Source organism: Anomalospiza imberbis, chromosome 1 (assembly GCF_031753505.1).
Source record: "Anomalospiza imberbis isolate Cuckoo-Finch-1a 21T00152 chromosome 1, ASM3175350v1, whole genome shotgun sequence".
NCBI classification, from domain to species: Eukaryota; Metazoa; Chordata; class Aves; order Passeriformes; family Viduidae; genus Anomalospiza; species Anomalospiza imberbis.
In genome coordinates this window covers 134,704,795-134,726,869 of record NC_089681.1, presented here as the reverse complement: position 1 = coordinate 134,726,869, position 22,075 = coordinate 134,704,795, and the positions used below count along the sequence as shown (strand labels likewise).

Here is a 22,075-nt window from a genome sequence, read left to right as displayed (position 1 = left end):
TTCACCAGGGCAGCTCACAGTCTCTCATTAAGCAAAGTATCTACCCTTTTATTACTCTATTTTTTTAAGTTGCCTTTGTATTTGATGGATACAGCTGCATGTAAAACACCATTATCTCAAGAGACTTATACTCTCATTCAATGGCACATGAAAAATATTCTCTTTTTAAATGGAATTATATTTTAGTGTAAGTGAAAATAATTGAAAAACTATCAGTATGTGCCTATTACTCTAATCACCTACTTTAAATAATCGTGGAAATAAATTACTTATGAATGAGTGGAAGAGAACTACAGGATAAAGTATTTTGGTTCAGATACCTGCTTACAGCTCATACCATAAAAGTTACTAAAAAAACCCCAAAAATACATATGTATAGACAGATTGAAGTAATTTATCTGTTTTCATAAGAGAAAAGTGAAAATATGTTTCAATATAAAAACAAAAGTAAACTATGAATCATTTAAATAATTCTTCTGTACAGGGAAAGTATTTCATTTTATTTACAGTAGCAGAAGTCCCAAGAAAACATACTTACTCCTAATTTTCTTGTTAAAATAATCCAGATTTTCCAGTTAACAAACAAATCCAAAGCACTCAATAGTTATTTGGTGAGATTTTTTTCCTTAGGGCATTAGTGAAATCTCTTGAGCTGTTTCTATTGTTCTACATTTCTCATCATACCCCATTCCAGGTTTAAAAAAAACCCAGAACTTTTATTAAAAATACATATATTTCTAATGCATAAAAATTTAAGGCAGCAGAATCACTCTGAGCCTTTGAACAGATCCCTTGTACTCCCAGTGACATTTATCGCCACTTCACTCACATATGTCACAGCAGTGTGAGGACATCTGAAGGAAAAGGAAAGGAGCTCTGAATTTGCATGTGCTAAAGGGTTTCCTGCTCCAGGCTCCCTGCTGAGGCACAGATTCCAGGGGTGAGGAGCTGACTTGCTCGGGGTGTCCATTTGCAGGCGCCCAGAGCACAAGGGAGCGATGAACACCCAGCAGTCGAGGGATGTGCTTGCTGCCTCGCCAGGCCATCCCCACTCCCAAGCAATGCTCATCCTCAATGGCAAAGGATTGATTTCTACCTTCTAATTTTCCACATTCAGAAACTAGTCGTTTTTCCAATCACATTTCAGTTTATAGGAACACATAAAGTTACCTGTGGTGCACCTAGAGTCTGTGCTTAGCTGTTTTTCTTCTTTCCTGTCCACAGACATCTCTCCTTCCTGTCTATCCTTATCTAAGATAAGCACCTTCAGTTTACACACTCAGTACCTTGCAAAAGCATAGTCTGGAAAATTAATTCTTGAAAGGATTAATATTTTTTTCCCCTCTCATCACAAATATATTTCTGCTTCTGTAGACATGTTCCGCTTTGCAGACAGAGAGGGCACTGCCTGCTCTGGCAAGAGCATTCCTTTCCATACAAAAGGAAAACTGCACACAGTCCTGTCAGGAATAATTCTATTCACCAAAGTAACATGGTCTGTCATACTGATGCAGCCATCTGCAGGCAAACCTGGGTGAAAAAGCTCTCCTTGCCTGCCTTTGATTTCATGGTGCAGTGCAACAGAAACCCTTGCAAAGAGGTTCTGAGTCCCGAAGGTGCTCATTTCACACTATCTCATAGAAGCATCCTATGAGAGCAAGAATCAGTAATTTTCCCCTTGAGGAGTCAGATAAATCCCTTGCCTTCTAAATTTGTCAAAGGTTTGTCCCCTACTATTGGCCTCCTGTGTCACACATGGACTCCTCTGCTTCTTGATTACCCAGTGCAGGGCTGTGAAAAAAATCCATCCAGCCACTTGGATAACTTTGAAGGGCAACCAACTTTATATTATGAAATGGCAGGGAAAAAATGGGCTAACTTGCCCACCCCTTATTTTAAGGAAGATGTGGTCTTCTGGCCTTCACAGCACTCAAGCTGACTGAGTTATTTCTACAGCCATGGACTTGGCCATCAAAGCATTAAATTTTCATCCTCAGGACCACATTCATTCACTCTCACTTCATCCAAACATAGACAGTGGTCCATCACAAAATTAGTAGAAAGAAAAATATGCAGAGAGAACAGGAGAAACAGCATAAACTAAAGCCAGACACAGTGAGGCAGCAAAGGGAAATAAAAGTTTGTTACTAATGGGGAGAATAGGAGGTGAGAAAGCTGAGGGAGAGCAAAGGAAAGGTAAGAGAGTAAGATGAAATGAAGCTAAAGAAAAGAAAAACATAATAAATAGAAATAGCATTTTAAATCTTGAATACAAGACAAACTTTGACAGTCTGTGTCACACGTGCAACCACAAATTGCATTATAGAAACCTATTTTCATGAAGGATGGTGAGCTGGACACTCCATTGACACCATATTCTGCTCTTGGAGCTCAGTTGTTCAGGGGCTAAAACTATGTCATTCATATAAAGGAAGAAGGCAAAGTGGGAAAACTGTATATCCAGATATGAAAGACAAGAACTGAGTTTGCTAATGTTGATGAATGTATTACCTAAAGAAAAGTTATGTAACTTCATCATTGCTCAACTACACAAGCAAATAGCAAAGCTGGCTAAGGGAGAATTGCCTCTATTTATAAATTTCAAAAAGGAAATATAAGTTTTTAGATGTCCTTTCTTCATTGCTTTAGGGGGCTTTTAAAACAGAAAACAGAGCATTAAACTTGGACTGTCCCACTTTCAAAGTTGGAGTAATGTGGTGCATCTCCCCATACTGACTACTCTCCCAAGTAAGAATTTGCAATCTCTCTCAGTAACTGAAGCAAAGATGATTTTAGCTTTGATAATGATTGGCGAATTTCAAATCGTTTGGATAAGCAAACCCCCAAAGTTCAAAATGAATATTCAAATTTTGTTACACAGCATGGTCTGCAAATTGAGGATAGAAATCTCAGATGATAGCAATCTTAGATCTTCTCCAAGATACTCCGCATGCCCTAGTTATGTCTAAGCAGGAAATAACTCAAAAGCCACCGATATATTCAGTTATGAAATGCAGAGTTGTTCTGAACATTCAAAACAAAAATATTGAGGGAGAAATCACAAACTTGCAACTAGGCTAACTTTATAATGGGCCCATCCCTATTCCACCTACATTCCTTAACCAGCATATCATTTGTAATTCCCGAAATAAGCAGTCTCCCACCTGCAGAGAGTCCCACTGGTGACTCATCATTGCCTGGCAGAGAAATCCCTCCACATGCTCACACCCACTGGTGACCTTGCTGAAAGCCTGAGAACAGTGCAAATCCAGGATAACGCCACATCCAGTTCTGCATCTCTGCAGGGCTCAAACACTTGCCTTGCACAGGTCACTCCTCCCCTGCCTGGCAGTGCCCAGCTCAGCAGGGATGCCACTGCTCATGGGCAGTGGGGCCAAGCTGGCAGGCATGGGGACATCCTCCCCCACCAGGACCCTACACCAGATTCCCATCTTAGCACCACCATCATAACTGAGCTGGAAGCAATGCAATTGCATTGATGGAGCCAAAATTCCAAGAGACACTATGTGTGAAGCAGGACTACCCATTTGCAGAGGAAATGGCAGGATAACAGCAGCCCAGCAGAGCTCATGGCTGGCTCCTGCCCTGTGGCAGCTGTCACAAATGCCACCCTCCAGCAGGAATCCTCCTGCCTCTCTGAAAACACTGTCTCTTCTAAACAAGACTGTGGGCAATCGCCTAATATTTTCCTGGGATTCATTTATTCACCAGGCTCTCCAAGTCTGTGTAAATGATCATCATTTACTTGAAATGAATTGGAAAAAATAACAAACAAGCAAAACACTTAACCCAATGCTCTAGTTCCAGGAACACACCACTGTATTTTCATCTTTGCCCTTAGAAATCTTCCACCACGTATTGCCTCCAAGGACAAACATTTTGGTGGAGGGAGAAAGTTCACAGCATGCCATCAAAGTTAGAGATTTGTTTTTGCTCACATTGTGACTTACACATTTCACAAAATCAACAAACAATTTACGCTATTTCAGATATAGATCTTTTCCATCTCAACGGGACTTAATTCCTTCAAGCTGAAAAAGGAAGCCCAAAAAAACTGGAATAACTAAAGTGACATTATAGGAAACATAGCCTGAGGCTGCCAATATCTTTCTGTGCTGTTGTAGGAAAGACTGCATTACTGAGCTACACCAAACGCCATTTCCAGCAGAAACCTTTCCTTCTTCTTTGCTGCCATGAGGATTACATTACACAGCACTTCACTAAGCCCATTTATACAATTCTACTTTTTAAATTGGGCTATAAAAATAATCAGCTCAACTTCTCACACTAATCATAGAAATATTAATACAAGGCACTAACTATTCATATGCTGTGAGATTTTCTTCTCTATGCTAAATATGAGAGTAATAAAGTTTATACTTCCCAGAAGTTGCAAGAAATTGTGTTTTATTGCAGAAAGGTAACATCAAAAATAATTACTGTTATAAATATACACCAAAATATAGTAACATTTGGCATATATCAAGGTTTTATGTGAAAAACTTAGCAAAATGTCAGCTTCAGGATGTTTTTTCCTTTTTTTTTTTCAGATGTGCAGTCTAAAAATCACTTTAACTAAGAGAAAGTAGAGAAAAATGTTTAGAAATATAGGTAGGTTTTCATTTAACTAAACTATCCAAAGGGGCCAAATTAATCTTAGTCTCCCCAGACAAGAAAAATTCTGTTTAAAAACCTATTGTAGCATGTAGTTTTTGAGGATATCAGTATTATATGGGGCCTTCCATCCCTCTGAATCAAACCCACATGAGTTTTGTAATTTGCAAGTTTATCACAATGCTACCTTTACCAGTATTATTTTAAAGACTTCCCTCCCCATCTTTCCAGCGTCTCCTTTCAATGGGAAGACAAATCAATTTTATTACCAAATCCCTTCCCTGTAGGCACTACATGGCAGTACATTATATGCTTTTTTTCATGAATCAACACATTTTCTTCTAAAAATTAGTCAGGTGCCTTGTCCCACTGTGCTTCATATTTGAAAGCTGCCTAAATTTCCAGCCCACAGATTCTCAAGATCAATGTGCAATTATTTCTTTTTGTGCTAGAACTATCTTATATGTACAAATCCTCCTCTGTATGACATAGCAACTGTAATTCCTCTCAATTTTCCTTTTTTCAGAGTCAGACAAATCAAGGATTTTAATCTTCCCTCATAATATATCTCCTTTCCTCAAGGCATTTTATAAACCTGTCTAGGCTCCTAAAAGAGTTTGAATTTACTTTTCTTAAGTATATACGATCACACTGGCACAGATTTTTGTTTGCTATACTTTACACATACCTTATACCAAGTAGCACTAAGGCTTGCTTGCATGGGAAACATATTTCCTAATACTGCCAGATGATCCATGCTAGAATCAAATCTGTCCACTTTCCAAAAAAGTCTCATTTTGATGCCTCAATTATCTTGTAATTAGCACTCCCATGCTGGTCCAGCCTCTCCCTGATGCAAGCTCCCAAGTGCATGACCCTTCACTTCTGACAGCAGTCTGTCGTCCCTCTTGCACTATTTTCCAACTCATACACTCATCCATTTCTTCTAAATGAAATTCCAGACTTCAGCATAATCCTTCTGGTAACTTGTGTCATCAAGACTTTTTCCCCAGTATTGTTGTTTTTGTTGTACAATCACATTTCCTAAGACTGATCCCATAGTCAGTCCTTGGGAAATCCTTTGGTGACTTCCAACCCATCCTCCAGCTCCAATTTTCCTTCTAGTTTTTTCATTCTCTTTTCCCTCCTACAACTTGTTTGTAATTCCAGTGTTAACAAATCTCTACACAGTAGATGACAAACACAGTATTTTACTGAAGCCCATGTGTATATATCATTACTTCTTTTGTTTAGAGAATTAACTCAGCTATTTTTTCAACTAAAGGCATCAGCTTAGTCACGCATGACCTCCTTGTGTAGATCCTACATTGCATCTCAACTTACTTACCATGTTTTGTGCCATTTGCTTATTCTTTCCTTAAAATTTTCCTCTTTTTTTTTTTTTTTTGTAGATTTTACATACTATTGAGGTTACAGTAATGCTCTTTAATGGAGTAATTTTTTTTTTACAATTTAAGTACTATTTTTCATTTATTTCCTCAGGGAATACCAAGTGATATGATATATTTATTAAAAGTACTTGCTTTTGGAATTGGAATATTATGCAAGGTCTTGGATGTGGATGATATGGTCTCTTCTGATTGAAACAATTACATAATTTAAGTTTTGCTTCCCCCTGGAGGTAAGAATTTCCATCTCTGCATAATCAATCCTTTTAGATGCCCTGCATTTGTCCCAGGTTTGATGGGATCATTAAAATATGAGGCGTGCTACCTATTACATCTAAAACCCATCCATCTATATCACCATTAATGTCAAAATTCTAGGTTTTTTTCCACTGACTGCATTTCCATTCTTCTTTACTTTTTGCAATTTTTATTTTTAGAAAAATAGTTACATCTTTGTTAAGTAGCTTCTTAGACATTTACAATTCATTCTTATGTTTTCTGAATTTTGTGTAAGCTCTCTGTATAGGCCAATCCTCTTTCCATTACTAATCAGACTCCTTGCTTATGCTTAATACTATTTTTAGGATGATTATTTATATAATGAAACATGGGGAACTGTTTTACAATGTATCTCAATTATATATTTTTATTATTTCTAGCAGTTTTTTTTGAACCTTGGGCTAAGGATGACATTCATGCCTGCCTTATATAGTAGTCTCTGCACTTTTTATTCCAGATTAATTAACTGCTGCTTGCAACTTCTCAAATATTTGTCCACTGGCAACCTTACAGACCTGTGCTGGTTTCTGAGTAATTCTCTCCCTGTCCTTATTCCCATCCACCTTTGGATTACTGTGACACTAGCTTAGTAAAGCTTTTCTCTTAGTTTTTCTTCCATTTTTTTCTTTATTTATGGAGGATGTATTTTCATCCCATCTTCCCTTTCTCAAAGCTTTATGCCCTTAACGTATGCAGACACCCAAGTGATTCTACTTGCCAACACAAGCCTTCCTGGACACATTGCCATTTTTTGGGGAACACCTCATTTCCCTTTAGCATAAATAGCTTCTATGCATCTGCCTGGATCCTTACATTGATGCAACAACAATTCCACAATTCACACTGACATCACCCAACTCTCAGCCAGATGAGATGGGATTTTTCCATAAGTAATCTTCATGTCAAAAGTTTTACTAACAATGGAACTAGCTTTTCCTTGCTGGTTATCACCTCATAATATTGTTCCTTTATCCATTTTTGTAGTCTCATTTGTCCAATTTTAATTTCTCTGTGCCTTCAAGGCTTGTATGGGCATCACATGGGTCTCTCTTGCACTTTCTCCTCTGTCCCTTTTCATAAATTTAAAACTATTCTCATCAATCCCACAAAATGAGGGAGCTGCATACTGTCCACCCAGTGACAATGACCTTATTTTGTTTCTGACATATAATGATGAAGCTGCCTCAAACTTGCTCGCTTTCAAATCTTTCTAGGGATGATCTACTGAACAGATCTATCAGAGATCATCTCAGCTCTCACCTGCATGATTTTCCATCTTTTTATGGTCCTTGTTGATCCACTCCAACGGGAGTATCACAGTCATTCTTCACTGAAAACAGCATTTGTAAGAACTTTTCCCATTCCTCTCCTGTTTTTTTTCAGGTGCAGGTACCTCATGCCCTTACAAGCAGCAAATATTTTACTCTGCAGATCCCTTTTTGTGTTGCCATCTGGTCTCTGTAGGTAATCAATAATGATCACAATCTAAACTCAACACATGCTTTAATTTTTAGACATCCATCTGACATGCAGGAACTAACCTGGATGCCTGTGCTCACAGAGTTGTTTTTTTTTTTTTTTTTAATTTGCTTTTGTAATTTAATGCAACTAAAATGCTGACAACAGGAGAGAACAACACTGAATAATTTTAAAGCAATGGCCTATTAGTATACAATACATACTATTTTAATGCATTAACAATAACATCAGACAGATTCACAGCCCAACCAAAAATTCTTAACCTCTTTATTTCTCTCTCATTTTAGTGTCTTTGAGTCCAATTACAGTCATCTATCAGTACTGTCATAAAGAAACCCAGATCCCAAACTACCCCTTCAATGCAGTCTAGACTTTACCAGATGGAATTAGCAGTATGACCCCAAAGTTTCTCCTATCTTGTTTCCCCAATAATTTATAATGAGAAGACTTTCATGGAACCAGAAGAGTTGTCTTTAGATGCATTATGCTCAGTTGTCCAGATACAACATTTATAAGGTATCTTGAACCATACTGAAAATACCAAAACTTCAGCTTAGCAGGGAGGAACATGCTCCTTCCAGATATCCATTTATTTAAAGTCAGCATTACAGCATTCACTAAAGTGAACTCGGGGAGTCTGCATATCCGTTTTATTTAGCTGAAGAAGTTTTTAAAAGATGAAAGGAACATTCTCCAGGATGTCTCACAGGATGCAATTCCTTTAACAAATGGCACGTCTGGATTTAATAAGTGGACACATTTCCATTTCTTTATAAACTGTAGAAACAGTTTAAAAGGCTTTCTTTGGGGTCAAATGTATTGAAAAGAAGGTAAAAGAAATAACAGAACCTTTTAAAGGTAATGTTTACATTACTATATTAAGATGAAGTATTTCATAAGATACAAGCATAAGATACAAGCATACTATTAGATTAACCTAGCTGCAAATTTTAAACCTGATGTTAGAGACAGTAAATAGCCACTAAGCCAGAGTGTGTTATATTATTGTGACACTTTGAGCATGCTGATATGTTGCTGGTCAATGTTATTTACTATCATTACGTAGACACCTGCTCAGCAGCCACATCCAATAAAGCATTAGTGCCCTCATCACAGCCCATCCTTGCAGCTCATCAGGTCCCCAGACAAGACAGTGGCAAGTTGGACAGGCTGCAGATAGAATTCCCTCCCTGCTGCCCACAGGACACAGACAGAGACACATCCTTGCAACCCTTGGCTGGTGAAAAGGGAGTGTGCAGCCATCAGAGGGTACCCGGCTGAGGAAATGTGCTCTCCAGCTCCTAACCTGTCCAGAGGCTGCAACAGGGCTAATTACACACAGCAACAGAGTGCTCAGGCTGCCTGCTGATGACAGATGAAGGGTGACCCAGTTCTTCCAGACAGATGAAGGTGAGAGCAAAACCAGACAGATAAATAAGGAATTGCATTACTCCTACTGTGCAAGAATTTTCTTAAGGCTAGGAGAAACCATAAATCTTGTTTGCTATCAAACAAAGCCGAAGCACTCTGTAGCCTGTATACTGAGTGAATAGATGAGTGACCAGTTAAATCTACTAGTGCAAGTCACTCTTCTTCCCCTCCTTACAGCTGGTTGTCTCACATATCAAGACACATCAAAAACCTGAAATCCACATATCTCTGAATATGAACTATGACTACTCAATAGAACTGCTGAATACACATCACTTTGCTTTAGCAAAATCATGTGATAATTAAAAACATTTATGACAATGTTTAGTACCAATGCAGATAGAGTGCAATTCATACTGACTGCATCATCCAAACCCACTATTTTGTTTAGTTCTTTGGTGTTTTTTGCTCTGTTGGAAATTCAGAAGATCTCTGAGAGTTTCACAGCACTTCCCTTCTAAAAAAGTGTATAAGTATCTTGTGTAGCTATCAAGGGTCTTAAAAATGCTGCTGATTTTACAAGGCTTGCCTGTGCAAAGATCACGTAACATAGTAAGTGGCAAGGGTGCTTGCTTTCTTTACCTCAAGTCTATGTAAGTCCTGTTTCAGTGAAGTAAGAAAGTAAAACAGAAAGCTCAGAGCTCACATGTACTTCTTTCAATTATTGGAAACATCTAATCACAAAATTAAAGCTGAAGTACTTAGAACTTATTTTGAAGTTACTGAATGTATTCTTTTGAAAATCACTGAAGACTAAGAAGGTATTTATATCAATTTCTGTACAAGTAATTTTGTGGTCATTTAAAAGAGATCTTATACAGTATTTTTATCATCCTCCACACAAGTGTTATCAGATGTTCATTCAGTTTTTCCACTGAAAATATCAGTAATGTTGTTTGCATGTATATCACCTTTCATTTAAAAATTCAGAATCCTTTACAAGGGCTTCAAGTATTTTAACCATGTATCATCATGGTGAAAAGAAAACACAGATTTTTCCACCAATTCTGACTTCTTGAGAATTCAGCTTCCAAAGAAGATCCTAACACACACCTCATCCCCTTCCTTTACAGCACTTTTAATCCACCAAGCAACCCTTGCCCCAGAAGGCACCCTGTGGCATGACTGAGGTAAGGCAGTCCTGGCTGTTCCATCCATAGGCACAGGTTGTGTCTATATTTCCACTTACCAAAACATATTTTTTAAACAAATCTTTTGATCAGGGATCCTCAGTCCTGGCAGTGAGCAGATTGCCATTCCACACTCACACTGCCCACAGGTCAGGCAGTGGCCACTTCTTCACATGCCATCATGACAGCTACAGCAAACATATGCATAGCAAATGATTCAAACTGTAAGTGGATCTATACCTGCTCTTAATGCCCTTAAGCAAACATACAGATAAAAATCATAAACACATTTACTTAGAATCTTTTTAGAAGGTTAAGAAACTCTCTTTAGAAATAGTTCTGTCAAAATCTACAGGATTTTCATCTCATATGTTAGCTTTTTTAATGATGCAAGAATATCTAGTACCATCAGCTGGCTGCATTTCCTTACTGCTACAGAATACAATGTGCCTCCTGGAGAGATAAGGACACTTGGGTAAACTTCCTCTCATATCTCTGCAGAACAGTGTCTGACAAATTACTGAATGCCTGGGCTCACCAGCCACACATCCTATCAGAATCATTTTAAAATGGTCAGTAGCTATTGGATTTGGCTTTCAAACATGTAACATGACTAGACTTCTGCTTGAGAGATGACATTTTATCTGAATTATTATATTAAATAAATAGCTATATGTTCTATAGGATATAAAGATATGAGCTGTTGCAAGCAGCACAGAACAGTCCAGCTGTCAGGAATGTCAATGTACTGATAAGCATTACAGAACTTTTTGAGGAAGATAAAAACCAACTGGTGTTAGGACTGTGAGCTTAAACATGCAGTGATGAAGAGTGAAAATTAAGGCTGCACCTGCTATTTTCTACCAATATTTTCACAGAGGGCTTGGAAAAATCTCTATCATGTCATCTGGAATAAGGCCTGTGCTTATGGACAGAACAGAGACTAAAGAAAAATGAGTGCTTTTAGCTGTAACTTGTCATTTAAAATTTAACTCCTGTGTTACTATTGAGAGGAAAATACAGAAACCATTGTTAAGCTTGTACTCTAGTTCACATCTTTGTACCTTTAGAGGTCAGCTGTGAAGGAGCAATGTTCTCTACTATGCACTAGGGAAGCAGCCTGGAGCCTCACAGATTTTTCTCCTAAAGCTTTTGGCTTTGTACTAGTGGAAATTTCCTTCTTTCAACAAAACACGATTTTCTGAATTTTCAGTGATTAGCTGACTAAAAAAGAAATTAAAAGGCAGTCCATTTTTGACTTGAAAAATTACAGTTTTCATTCAAGGCTGAACAGGAATTACTAAATACAGAAGATGACTACAGGCCACCATTTTTATCTCTGCATAGTTTAGATTTAGCACATGAGTAAAAGGAGAGCTCAAGGCTATTGCCACTGGTGTTCAGTCCTTGAAACAGAAGGATATTGCTAAATGAAGCTCCTAGATTATTTCAGGGAGTAGCTCCATGGCATCCAGGATGAGACAGCAACTCCTAACACCCCCAGAACAAGCAACAATATCAGCATTAATGTTAGAGGAGGTCATGTCAGTAAGGCACCCAAGGGGATTTCATGCAACTAGGAACACCACTGAAATATTTAATTTACACTCCATTAAAATAACTTGCCAGTCAAGCAGGAAGGAATTGTTTTGTCTCCTACAAACGACCCAGCTAACAAGCAGCAGCTGCCCTGATGCTGTGTATCACTATTCCCTAATTTCACCAGTTGTGAAGACAAGCATTGCAGTGGGTTCCTTACAATGAGTCTCTACAACTCCATCATAATTTTCTAGCAAAGACTAGTTTGTAAGAATGTGGAAAACAAACAAACAAAATATTACATAAGTTAAGCTCCTCTTTGCTATGTTTGGTTTTTTTTTTTTTTTTTTAATATTAGGACATAGTGGCATCTGAACAAAAGGATCTTTCATGGAGAAATACTGTATGGTGGATCAGCCTCTTAACTCCTTTAAAAATGCAGAATTAGATTACTTGGCACAAGTGTTTTTTGCACCTCTATTTACTTTACATGCAGTGATACACATCAGTTTGATAATATTAAAAGCAACAACCAAACAACGTACTATAAACCAACACTTTGTCATCAGCAAGTAAGTTCTAGTTACACTTTTTTCCTACTTAAAACTATCTCCTGAGCAGCTAATTCCATTCTGATATTTACTCAGCAATAACTACCACCACTGTGTCTCGCAGAAACTCGCCTGGGAGCTGCAGGCGGAGGACTCGTGTAGAGGTTCACAGGTGCACTTGCACAAGCATTACAAAGGATGCTCTGGTGCCAGAACCTATTTAAACCATCATCAAAGGCAGTAGAGTTTTAACTGTTTGCTTGATCTGGAAGGACTTCTGAGGCTGTGTAGAGACAGCTTTCCATGTTAGTAGTCTGATTTCCCTAAAAGCTGTAGCTTTGCCCCACACCAAGGCTCTTGCCCAGCCATGGAGTATGCAAACCATTGCAGAACACAGGGCTGTGAGCTACAGAGCCCTGCAAAGGAAGAGCTCAGTTAGTTCCAAGAGGTCAAGACAGCATTCAAAGTGATACTTCACTTATGGTAATATGAGAGCTAATTCAGCACAAAGATAAATTGAATCCTGTAAGTGCATGCACTATATAACAATGGGGAACACAGAATGGTGGTGGATGAGCCTCAGATAATGACAAACAGTGGGCACAGGATCAGTAGGAAAAGCAAACTGCACAGTGAGATGTGCAGGCAGGAAAACAGCCAAGTGTAACATGTGAGTTTGCATGGCTTGTGCATGAACTGAGTCCATGATTTTAACATTGCCTGGAATGTCCAGCATGTGAATGAGGTCTTTTATCATGCACTCAAGGCTTCATTGAGAAATCTGTGCCACAAAATAGTAACTTACAGGTTAGCATAAAATGTGTTTAAGGGAAGCTAGATGTTGGTCTCAAACTGCTGGATTAATTTTAACGCCTCCAGGTGCTATTTGATCACCCTCACTAGTGATATGCTTAGTATTTATCTTCTGCCCTAATGAAATTGATACATGAGAGAGAAAGAGATTGTAATCTCCTGGCTCTGGCAGCCATACGGGTATGGGGAGAGAGGGACCATCTTCAGAATGGCAGAACATCACTGGCAGAAGAAACATCTACAGCCTCAAAAGAAAGTGATGCACCTACCAGGTGATAGCCAAGATGTAGCCAGGCAGCACAGCTGTCTGTGAAACTTGCATGTTAGCCAGGCAGTGCCCACACCTCACACAGCAGGGCAGCACTTACACCTTCTCTGCCTAAACCTCTTTTCCCGTGTCTTCTAACAAGGGGTGCTTAGAAAGTTTAATTTCAAACAATTAATGAAGTCTGTCTATGCCACATCTAGATGCTGCAGATGAATCTGCCTAATAGAAGATAGAAGGCTGAGGAGAGGTGTCCAAAGTTTTTACTGCAAGGGAAGTTACTCATGGGCTGAAGCTGCAGCAAGGGCCTTAGCATGTTCACAAACTCAAAGTATGAGGCGCAAGATAAATTTTATCTAGGGCAGGACACAACCTCAACCTATGTCAGCAAGAGATGGCCATCATAAAACTTATTTCCCAGTAATAATACAACTTTGCCTGTTCTTGTATGTCTGGATACTAATATCCTGGCTATGTTCAGCCAGCTAGCTGTGCATTCCAGATGTTTTGACTTTTCATGTGTTTGCAGCTTTGCCTTTTTTGTTTTTTAAGCAGAATAACTAGTTCATGACTGGGCCCTGAACAGTTTCCCTTTCTTTAAAATGAACAGCAGGCCTGGGTGACTACTTATTGCATAAATGCCTTAGTAGTCAGAGGAAGGGCAAAGAAAAGATGGATCCATTACTCAATGGGAAAAGACAGTTTTTAACAAATGGTGTGGGGAAAGCAGAATTTTGAATGCCTTTCTCATATCAGACTTCAAGAAGAGGGTCAGCTGTGACCATGTGTCTTCCATAATTAATACCAGCAAGAAAATCTAAAAAGGAAAGGAATGAAACCAGATAGTGTGCTGGGATCTTACAAATCTCATCCTAGGGCACTACAAGGACTAACAGATGAATATTTCTGCGTTCTTAATATTTACCTGAATTCACTCAGGATGGATGAAATACCAGAAGATTTGGAAAGAGCTGATGTTGTGTCTACACTTTAATACTAGAAAGGATTCAGGAATTAAGATCAGCTAGAATGATTGTTTCTGGTTCAGGGGGAAACTCTCAATGCCTAAAGTTAAAAGATGATTAAGAGCTAAAAAGGCTCTAGGAGTTAATCAGAAGCTTAAAACATTACCATGCCATTGTGCAAAAAAACCTGTACTTGCACTAGGATTTATAAACATTTATCCACAATAATTGTAACATAATCCTTCCACTGCACTCAGTGAGGGAGCACCATGTCCAGCTTTGAAAATCCCATTTCAGAGGATGTGAGCTAACCTGAAAATTAAAGGAAGTTTGATCCATCACTTAATTAGCAGACAAGAATAACAACAGCTAGAGATAGGAGTTGAATTTCAGCCTAGAAGGACACTACAGTCCATCCACCAAAAATAAAAGATACGCAAGCTTATCAAGTACATGTTAAATACATGAGCATTGCTATTTCTTTGCACTGTATTTCAGTGATGTTCTTTCCATTTTCAGTCAAAAACCTCTCAACTGTAAAAAAAACTCCTGTCTTGATATCATACAAATTAACACAGAACACACAAGTAACTTTTTAACCTACTAGAATATCCACAACATTAAATAAATGGATAAATCTGAAAGTTTTGCTTTCAATTCAAAACACACTAGCTCTTGTTTTGATAAAAGGGTACACTCAAAAATTATATATCCTGTATTAATATGGTCAGTTCTGGATAGGAAAAAAACTGTTTCACAGAAACAGTCAGGCTTGAGGGGATTTTGGCAGTAGGAACAATATTTCAGAGTCTTCTCATTCAAATTTTGCTAAATTAGTTCAGATTTGCATGGTACTGCTTGACTGACACCTACTAAATTCTCTAATACTGAAATTCTATGGTTCCAATTAAGTCATGTCACTTAGGTGACATTCTTACATGGTTACAGATTTTGTATACACATGAAAAGTTATATACTCTGCATAAAATGTATACATACATCCTAAAGATGTGAAAGTGATATTGATATGTTGCTGTACAGACAAGAATCCAGTGAGGAACATTTAAATACCTACAGTCTGTGCCATCTCTTAGTTCCCTTAATTTAATCTAGACTTCAAAACCTCCGACAGATTTCAGAAATACATAATTTAAGGAAAAATGAATGTTCAAAAATTATTAAAATAATTACTTAATTTCCCCCAAAATTGTAACCTCTCCAAAATTCCCTCATCTATATAGTTTAAGCTTTTTTAGAGCTGTTGAGACAACTAGTGAAGTTTTTGCTCATCCTTCATGCCCTTGCAGCAAAACAAACAGAAGATCCTGAGCTTCCCAAGGGGATGTATAGAGCTCTCCTTCTTTTCCTGCCAGGTCCCAGAGGAAGAACTTTTAAAGTGGATATACTTTCTGCAATTGAAAAATAGTTCTGTAAGCAAGGCAAATACTGTAACTTGGTTTCCAAAGCAGCTTTTTCTTTTATTTTTATTTGGAATTGACTACTGACTTGGTAAACTGAATTATACTTAGGCTGCAGTATGCATTCTATTTCAAAACATTACCATCAGAATTCATGCAACCTCATCCATAATCTGAATTTTCTCTTTTAGTGAATTATAGGAGCTGTGAGCTCTAACCCAAGCTTGTCCCTTGGGTATGGCTTTTATGAGGTGTCACCCACACATGAACTCTCTGATGTGCAAGAAGAGTTGAGCACACACTGCAGCTCTTACCTGAACACAATATAAATCAGGTCTTCTTTCTCCACCTAGCCAGCTATTTTCCACAGTATTATAGAAAAATATAGACATGTACTATTTGACAGGTAGAGAACAGCATATCCCACACAGCTCAGTGTATACAGTATATCATAGAAATACATTATCTTTGAGACACTTACCTCTTCATCATAATTGCACAAATTCAGATAATGGATAAAAAGGTTACCAATGAAAGAAAGCCTGCCAGATATTTTTGACATGACCAATTTTTGGAGGAAATCATGCTTAAAAAAATATCTAAAGTATATTTTATGCTTGGGTCTGAGTCATGATCTCACAGCAAATAAGAACAGAGATAGGCCAATTATTCTTTACCTAAACAAATGTCCAGATATTCAGCTTTCAATAACCATAAATCTACTTTATATACTGCATAATCTTAACTGGAAAGAGGCATATTCAGCTGCCCTATTCATCCTCCAGGTGAAGTCATCCTACAGCAGCTGTAGAAATAAATGTTCATGTAGGCAATTGAAAGAATGTCTACTGTTTCATGCCTGGTCTCTGCTTCTACATTGTAACTATAAATTCCAAGAGTTATCTTTAAAATGCTCTTTTCCAGCTTGAATTTTTTATCTAGATTTATTTTGTAATCTAATGGCCCATGTTATTTCTCTATTTCTAATACTAACATACTAAAATGAAATAATAGTCTCTATATGTTATCAAAACTCAAAATTTTGAACCATTAGCTGTATTATGTTGCAAATCTGATACCAAGCCTAGTTTCACTATAGTTTTTCAGACTACTCTAAAAGAGAGTAAAATTTCTGAAGTTTTGTTTTTGTTTTTGTTTTTTTGTGGTTTTTTTTTTTTAGATCACAGTAAAAAAAGCTGCATTTCAAATTGAAAAAAAATGTACTGACAGTAAAGAAGAAAGCTAGCATTAAATTTGTGAGATAATGAACATTTGTATAACAAGTACTGTATATATAAGATCTTTCTTATCTAAAACAGTTGCAGAGGAAACAAAAATACTGTAGGCTAAATACTAACATTCTTTGCTTTGCTATTCTTTTAAAAATGAACTTCCTTGGATGGCAAACCCCTAGTCTTACATGTGTTCTGTATTTGTAGGTACATCCCCATCAGGAAATGCTGTGAAATAGAAGTTCCTGACAAATAAAGTTCTCAGCCTTCAACATTCCACAGATATTACTCAAATGTCAGACAGAATAATTTCCAAACTTTGCCCATTATTCTGTATCTATTAAAAACCATAAAGTTCTTGGATGTAATTAGTAATACACATATGGGTTATATGGTCGTTGGAGTTTGTCATAAAAACAAAATAGGGAAAATGTAATTAATTCCACTTTCTATGGTGGTATTATTGCTTGCTTCACATGAAGAGACCATAGTTATGAATCCCACTATATCCCCAAAGTCCTTTGGCCCCCTTCTAATAACTAGGGATGGAACAAACAGGTTTTGTCTAGTTTTGGATCCAACTGAATATGAGATAACAAAAGGTTTAGACTAAAAGTATTGGCCTTGCATTCCAATCACCATGAACTGCAAAGTAAAGGGCAGAGGAGAAACCAGGGAGGAAACTGTAATGGAGAAAAATGGAGTGAAAAATAAAGCAAAGTGAAGCAATGTGAAGCCAAGTAATAAGGCAAATATCAAAACTCAATAAAAGGGCACAGAGAAAGGAAATTGAAAAGACAAACATTAGTATATTCTCTGCTTTTCTTGGAGGAAAGTATGGGTAACAGAAATTCATAAAGTTCTCCAATCAGTAACACATCCCAGAGGTGAAAAAATCCTATTTTAATTGATTCAGACATGAAAGTGAAATTGAAATGAGAAAGGTTTACCTATCTCCATTTTTATTTAAACCAGCAAATCCTTAAATGATGTTCAGTTTGCAAAGAAAGTCCTTCACCAGGTGGGAAATGCCAAAAATCAGACTATCTCTGCAACCCTATTTCCCACTCTTGGTCTGAAGACCTAGCAACAAATTTTGTAGCCTGGGTCTAAGTATTCCTCACTATAAAATACAAATTTTATCCTACTCTTTCCTTTCTCTTTTAGCAAGATGAACCTGGCATCCAGAGAAATTATGGTCAAAGTTGTCCATTAAATTCAGATGAAGAGTAACAGGTAAGTACAAGATGACCTTCTGGAGTCCTTTGCAGTACTTCATGCAATAAAATTGCAGCTGACACTGGCTTCAGTTACTGTTACATGATTTCAGCTCTGCAAATCAGAACTCATGGTCTCAGATTTGTACATCCAGCAACTAAACCAAAAACCAAATCCATACAGCACTCCCTTGTGAAAGCTGAAGCAGTATGTCTGTCTCTGCCACACAGACCTCAGTGGCAGAGAGATCCACTCGGACCTTTAATGGCTTTACCCACACGGACTACTACTTTTGTCTCTGCCTCAAGCTGCCCCCCTGCTAATGGAACCCAACTTCTCAGTTAACTACAACTCATCCTGCACAATGCAGGGCAAGAATTCTGTAGAAAACACCCCCAACATATAATGTAATTAAAATGAGTCACCATGCTTTACAGTCCCATTAAAATTATAGCCCCAATTTTGTATTTCCTATCTGTGATACACTGAGCTGTGCTGGATGCTGTCTGTTAGCACCACTCATGCATGTTATCTCTTTGGTATTAATTGAAAACTTTCAAAGAAACCAGAAACAGTGTTGTGCTGCCCATGTAAAATTCAACAGTAAAAACTAATCCAGACAACCCAGCCTGATCTCCTGTGCACAGACCAAGATTTTAAGGGGTAGCACAAACACACAACTATGGGGTTTCACTGACATGACACAACAAAGAATGAAATTTGGTCAAACTCCTCTTCCATGTCAGGTTGTTTAGGACCCCACTCCACATGTAACAGAGCCTCCTGCTCCCACATCTCCATTCCATCCCCTTTGATCCACCTAAAAGCCATTCCTCCTTCACCATTTTTTTCTCCTCCAAGCCTCATTCTTCTTCCCCCAGGAGCTTTCTTCCTCCCCTCACTATGCTTCCTACTTTAGCCACCTCATTCAGGCTATAGCTGCCCTCTGCCACCTCTTCCACTCCACATAAAGACCCTTGGCTGCTGCTCATGCTCTCTTGTATTACTCAGCCTTGCCCCAGAGCCCTGCCTTATGGCTTCTATGTTTCTTTTGGCTTCTGCCATATCTGCTGTCCCTCCACCACCCAGGTCTGTACCTGCTTCTCACAAAGCATCTTTCAAATCACTTTGGCCAGTGTTTGGAATTTATTGGGAGTCACCCAGCCAGTCCCATTCCAGAGAAAAAAACCCACACTCTGCATTTCCATCACCCTTATAGTATGCTCCCTTCAGAAGCATCAATATTTGTTCTTCAACATCTCTTACCAAAACAACTCACAATAGCATCTTGTCTAAATTAAAACAACCATCCCAATGCAGAGAGCCAGTACTTAACAGGGTTTAATTCATGCTCAAGAAGACAGTAATTGTAATCTATAAATACTAAAAGCACGTGCCATGTTGCAGCACTACTGATATACACTAGATTTCCCTTTTTAGAAATTTCACCTAAAACTCTAAGCAGTGAGTGCAACCTTTGCTTGAAGTTGTAAAGCATCACATAGCCAAACAACATTTTGATAAAGTGAGTAAAGTAATAAAGGAACAGAAAGCGCCATAATAGTCACATCCCTTAAAAGGATACACATTTTGTTATGTAAATCCCACATTATTTCCTTTTCTCAATGCACCAAATAAATGAGAAAACACAAAGACAATAAACTGCTGTTTAAAAAACTTTAACTTGGTGAAAAACATACTGTTACAGGATTTTCTATGAAAGTTTTCAAATTTTAAAAATTTGACTGGGAAACATAATTTACTATAAAATCAATAAGTATTGGTTACCATACCAATAAAGAAAGGGGCATAAAGAATTGTACATCTGTTTGGTTTTTTTTTTAATAAAGGTTTTACTTTCTTGCAATACATCTCAAGATCAAAAATTAGTTTCCACATTACATCGCTAAATAAGCAAGAGGTCTTGTAAGTGAGACCAGTAATTTAAGCCCTCCCACCTCCAGCTTTTCTATTTGCTCTTCTGCCATTAATAAAGTGCTTCTAACAGAGTTTCCTTTGTAGAAACAATCAGATCATCCATCTCCCTGAGTAAGACTAGGTGTCATCACTTTTCCCTCCTTTGTGAAATAATAAAACTCATACTGCAGGAAAAAAAAAAATCTTTTAAACCTTATTCAGGTGGGAATAAAAACTGTGACCTTGGATGCCATGTGTGTGAAATGAAAGCACAGTTTCAAGTTACAAAGGTCTATAATCTACACTTCTTTTTCCTATGGATTTAGGATGGAGGGACAGTGATTTCTATTCTGTACTGAAGGGATTCTACTTCTTGTTCATATTTAAATATAAACTCTATGAAGAGTACAATTAGAATAGTACTACTTTTATTTCCAGATAGAATGGTAATTTACCCTCATTTTACACCATGCAGATTAAATGCCTATTTTTAAATGCAGTTCTAAGGAGTACTGTCACAAAAACTAAGTTAAAAAGAGGCAGTGCTCCTGCAGCCCATTGCTCAACAGATCAGTGAAAGTAGATTGTAATCTTATATGATCCTCCACATTTGTTTGCATTCTGAAAGCATATAAGCCTTTCCAAATACACTTGATCTGTTTAGTTTTTCTACAAGAAATAGTTGCAGCTGCCTTGTTAGGACCCACAAAGAAGAGTTTTACTTGCAGGGTTTAAAGATTCTGTGTCTGCACTGATGTCTATTTTCTCTTTATTTTTCCCTATTTAATCTTTCACACATTTCTCACACTTCAAACCATTACTTAAATAAAGCTTCACAATACAGTGGCACATTTAGACCGTAAAAGATTTTGATTTACCATTTTGACAACTCAACATTTTTAGCTTGTACACAGCACCCAGCCAAAATTGAACAAAAAAAAATGTTTCCAGCCCTTTTATTTTCAAAACAAATGCTTTATGTACAAGAATCTGTTGTTTAGAAACAACACATACACACATATACCCCCCTATTATACAATAACTGATGCTTGGGGTTTATTAAAAGCACAATGACTGCAAATGCATTTGATTTTTTTTTTTTTCAGTATGAAATTACCAGTTACCTTTCAGGAAAGGAGCCCTCCGTGGCACAAGCCTTTCTGTGATTTCCACCTGCTCTTGCTGATGCTGTTTAGCCAGGTTTCCTTCGCTGCCAGCTCTCAAAATCTTTTCACCTAGCCTAATTTTTCGTGATCGGCTGTTAAAATCTTCTTTCCTAGACAAAGGCGATTTAGGAGCTGTATTAGCCAACACAGGTCGAGCCAAGCGAGAGGGTTTGGACATCCTGCCTGTGCAGGAATGTACCTGCTCCAAAAGCAATTTCTGAAAAAATCCTTTGCAGCTGACTTTCCAGCACAGAGGCTGGGGAGTTTGTGTGCGCAGCGCAGCTGGATGTGAAGTGCTGTGCTGCCAGCCTGATCAGCTTTAAACACCAAGCGTTGGGTGGTCACGCAGTTTCCCAGACCTGTGGAATGCAAATGTGTACTGGGGTAGAACAGATGACTCTGTCCCGCTGCTGAGCCCCAGCCACGCTGTGGGGAGCAGAAGCTCTTCCAGGGGCTGTCTGGAGCTCTCGGTGTGCAGTGAGGAGCACCCTGGCACGAGGGGAATGCTCCACCTACGCAGGTACAGCGTGAAAAACCACCCAGCGTGGGGTTACCTCTGCATGTGGGACCCTCCCGCGCTCCTCTCCCAACCCTCTCAAACAAACACTTTCTTGTTTCAGCAGATTTC

At 38.1% G+C, this 22,075-nt stretch overlaps 1 protein-coding gene across 10 annotated transcripts in view; it reads right to left on the bottom strand.

Annotated features, from left to right (window-relative positions):
* The window catches only part of KIAA1217 (KIAA1217 ortholog), a 230,086-nt gene extending 208,319 nt beyond the window's left edge, over positions 1 to 21,767 (bottom strand). For 2 of the 10 annotated variants that reach the window (XM_068171434.1, XM_068171450.1), the window contains exon 1: positions 21,406 to 21,762. In XM_068171434.1, coding sequence (XP_068027535.1) covers positions 21,406 to 21,625 — 220 coding nt within the window. In that variant the 5' untranslated portion in view covers positions 21,626 to 21,762. Of the gene's footprint in view, positions 1 to 21,405 lie in introns of all 10 variants that reach the window. The other 8 variants (XM_068171457.1, XM_068171418.1, XM_068171425.1 and 5 more) reach the window with 8 other exon arrangements.
* Positions 21,768 to 22,075: the final 308 nt, after the last annotated feature.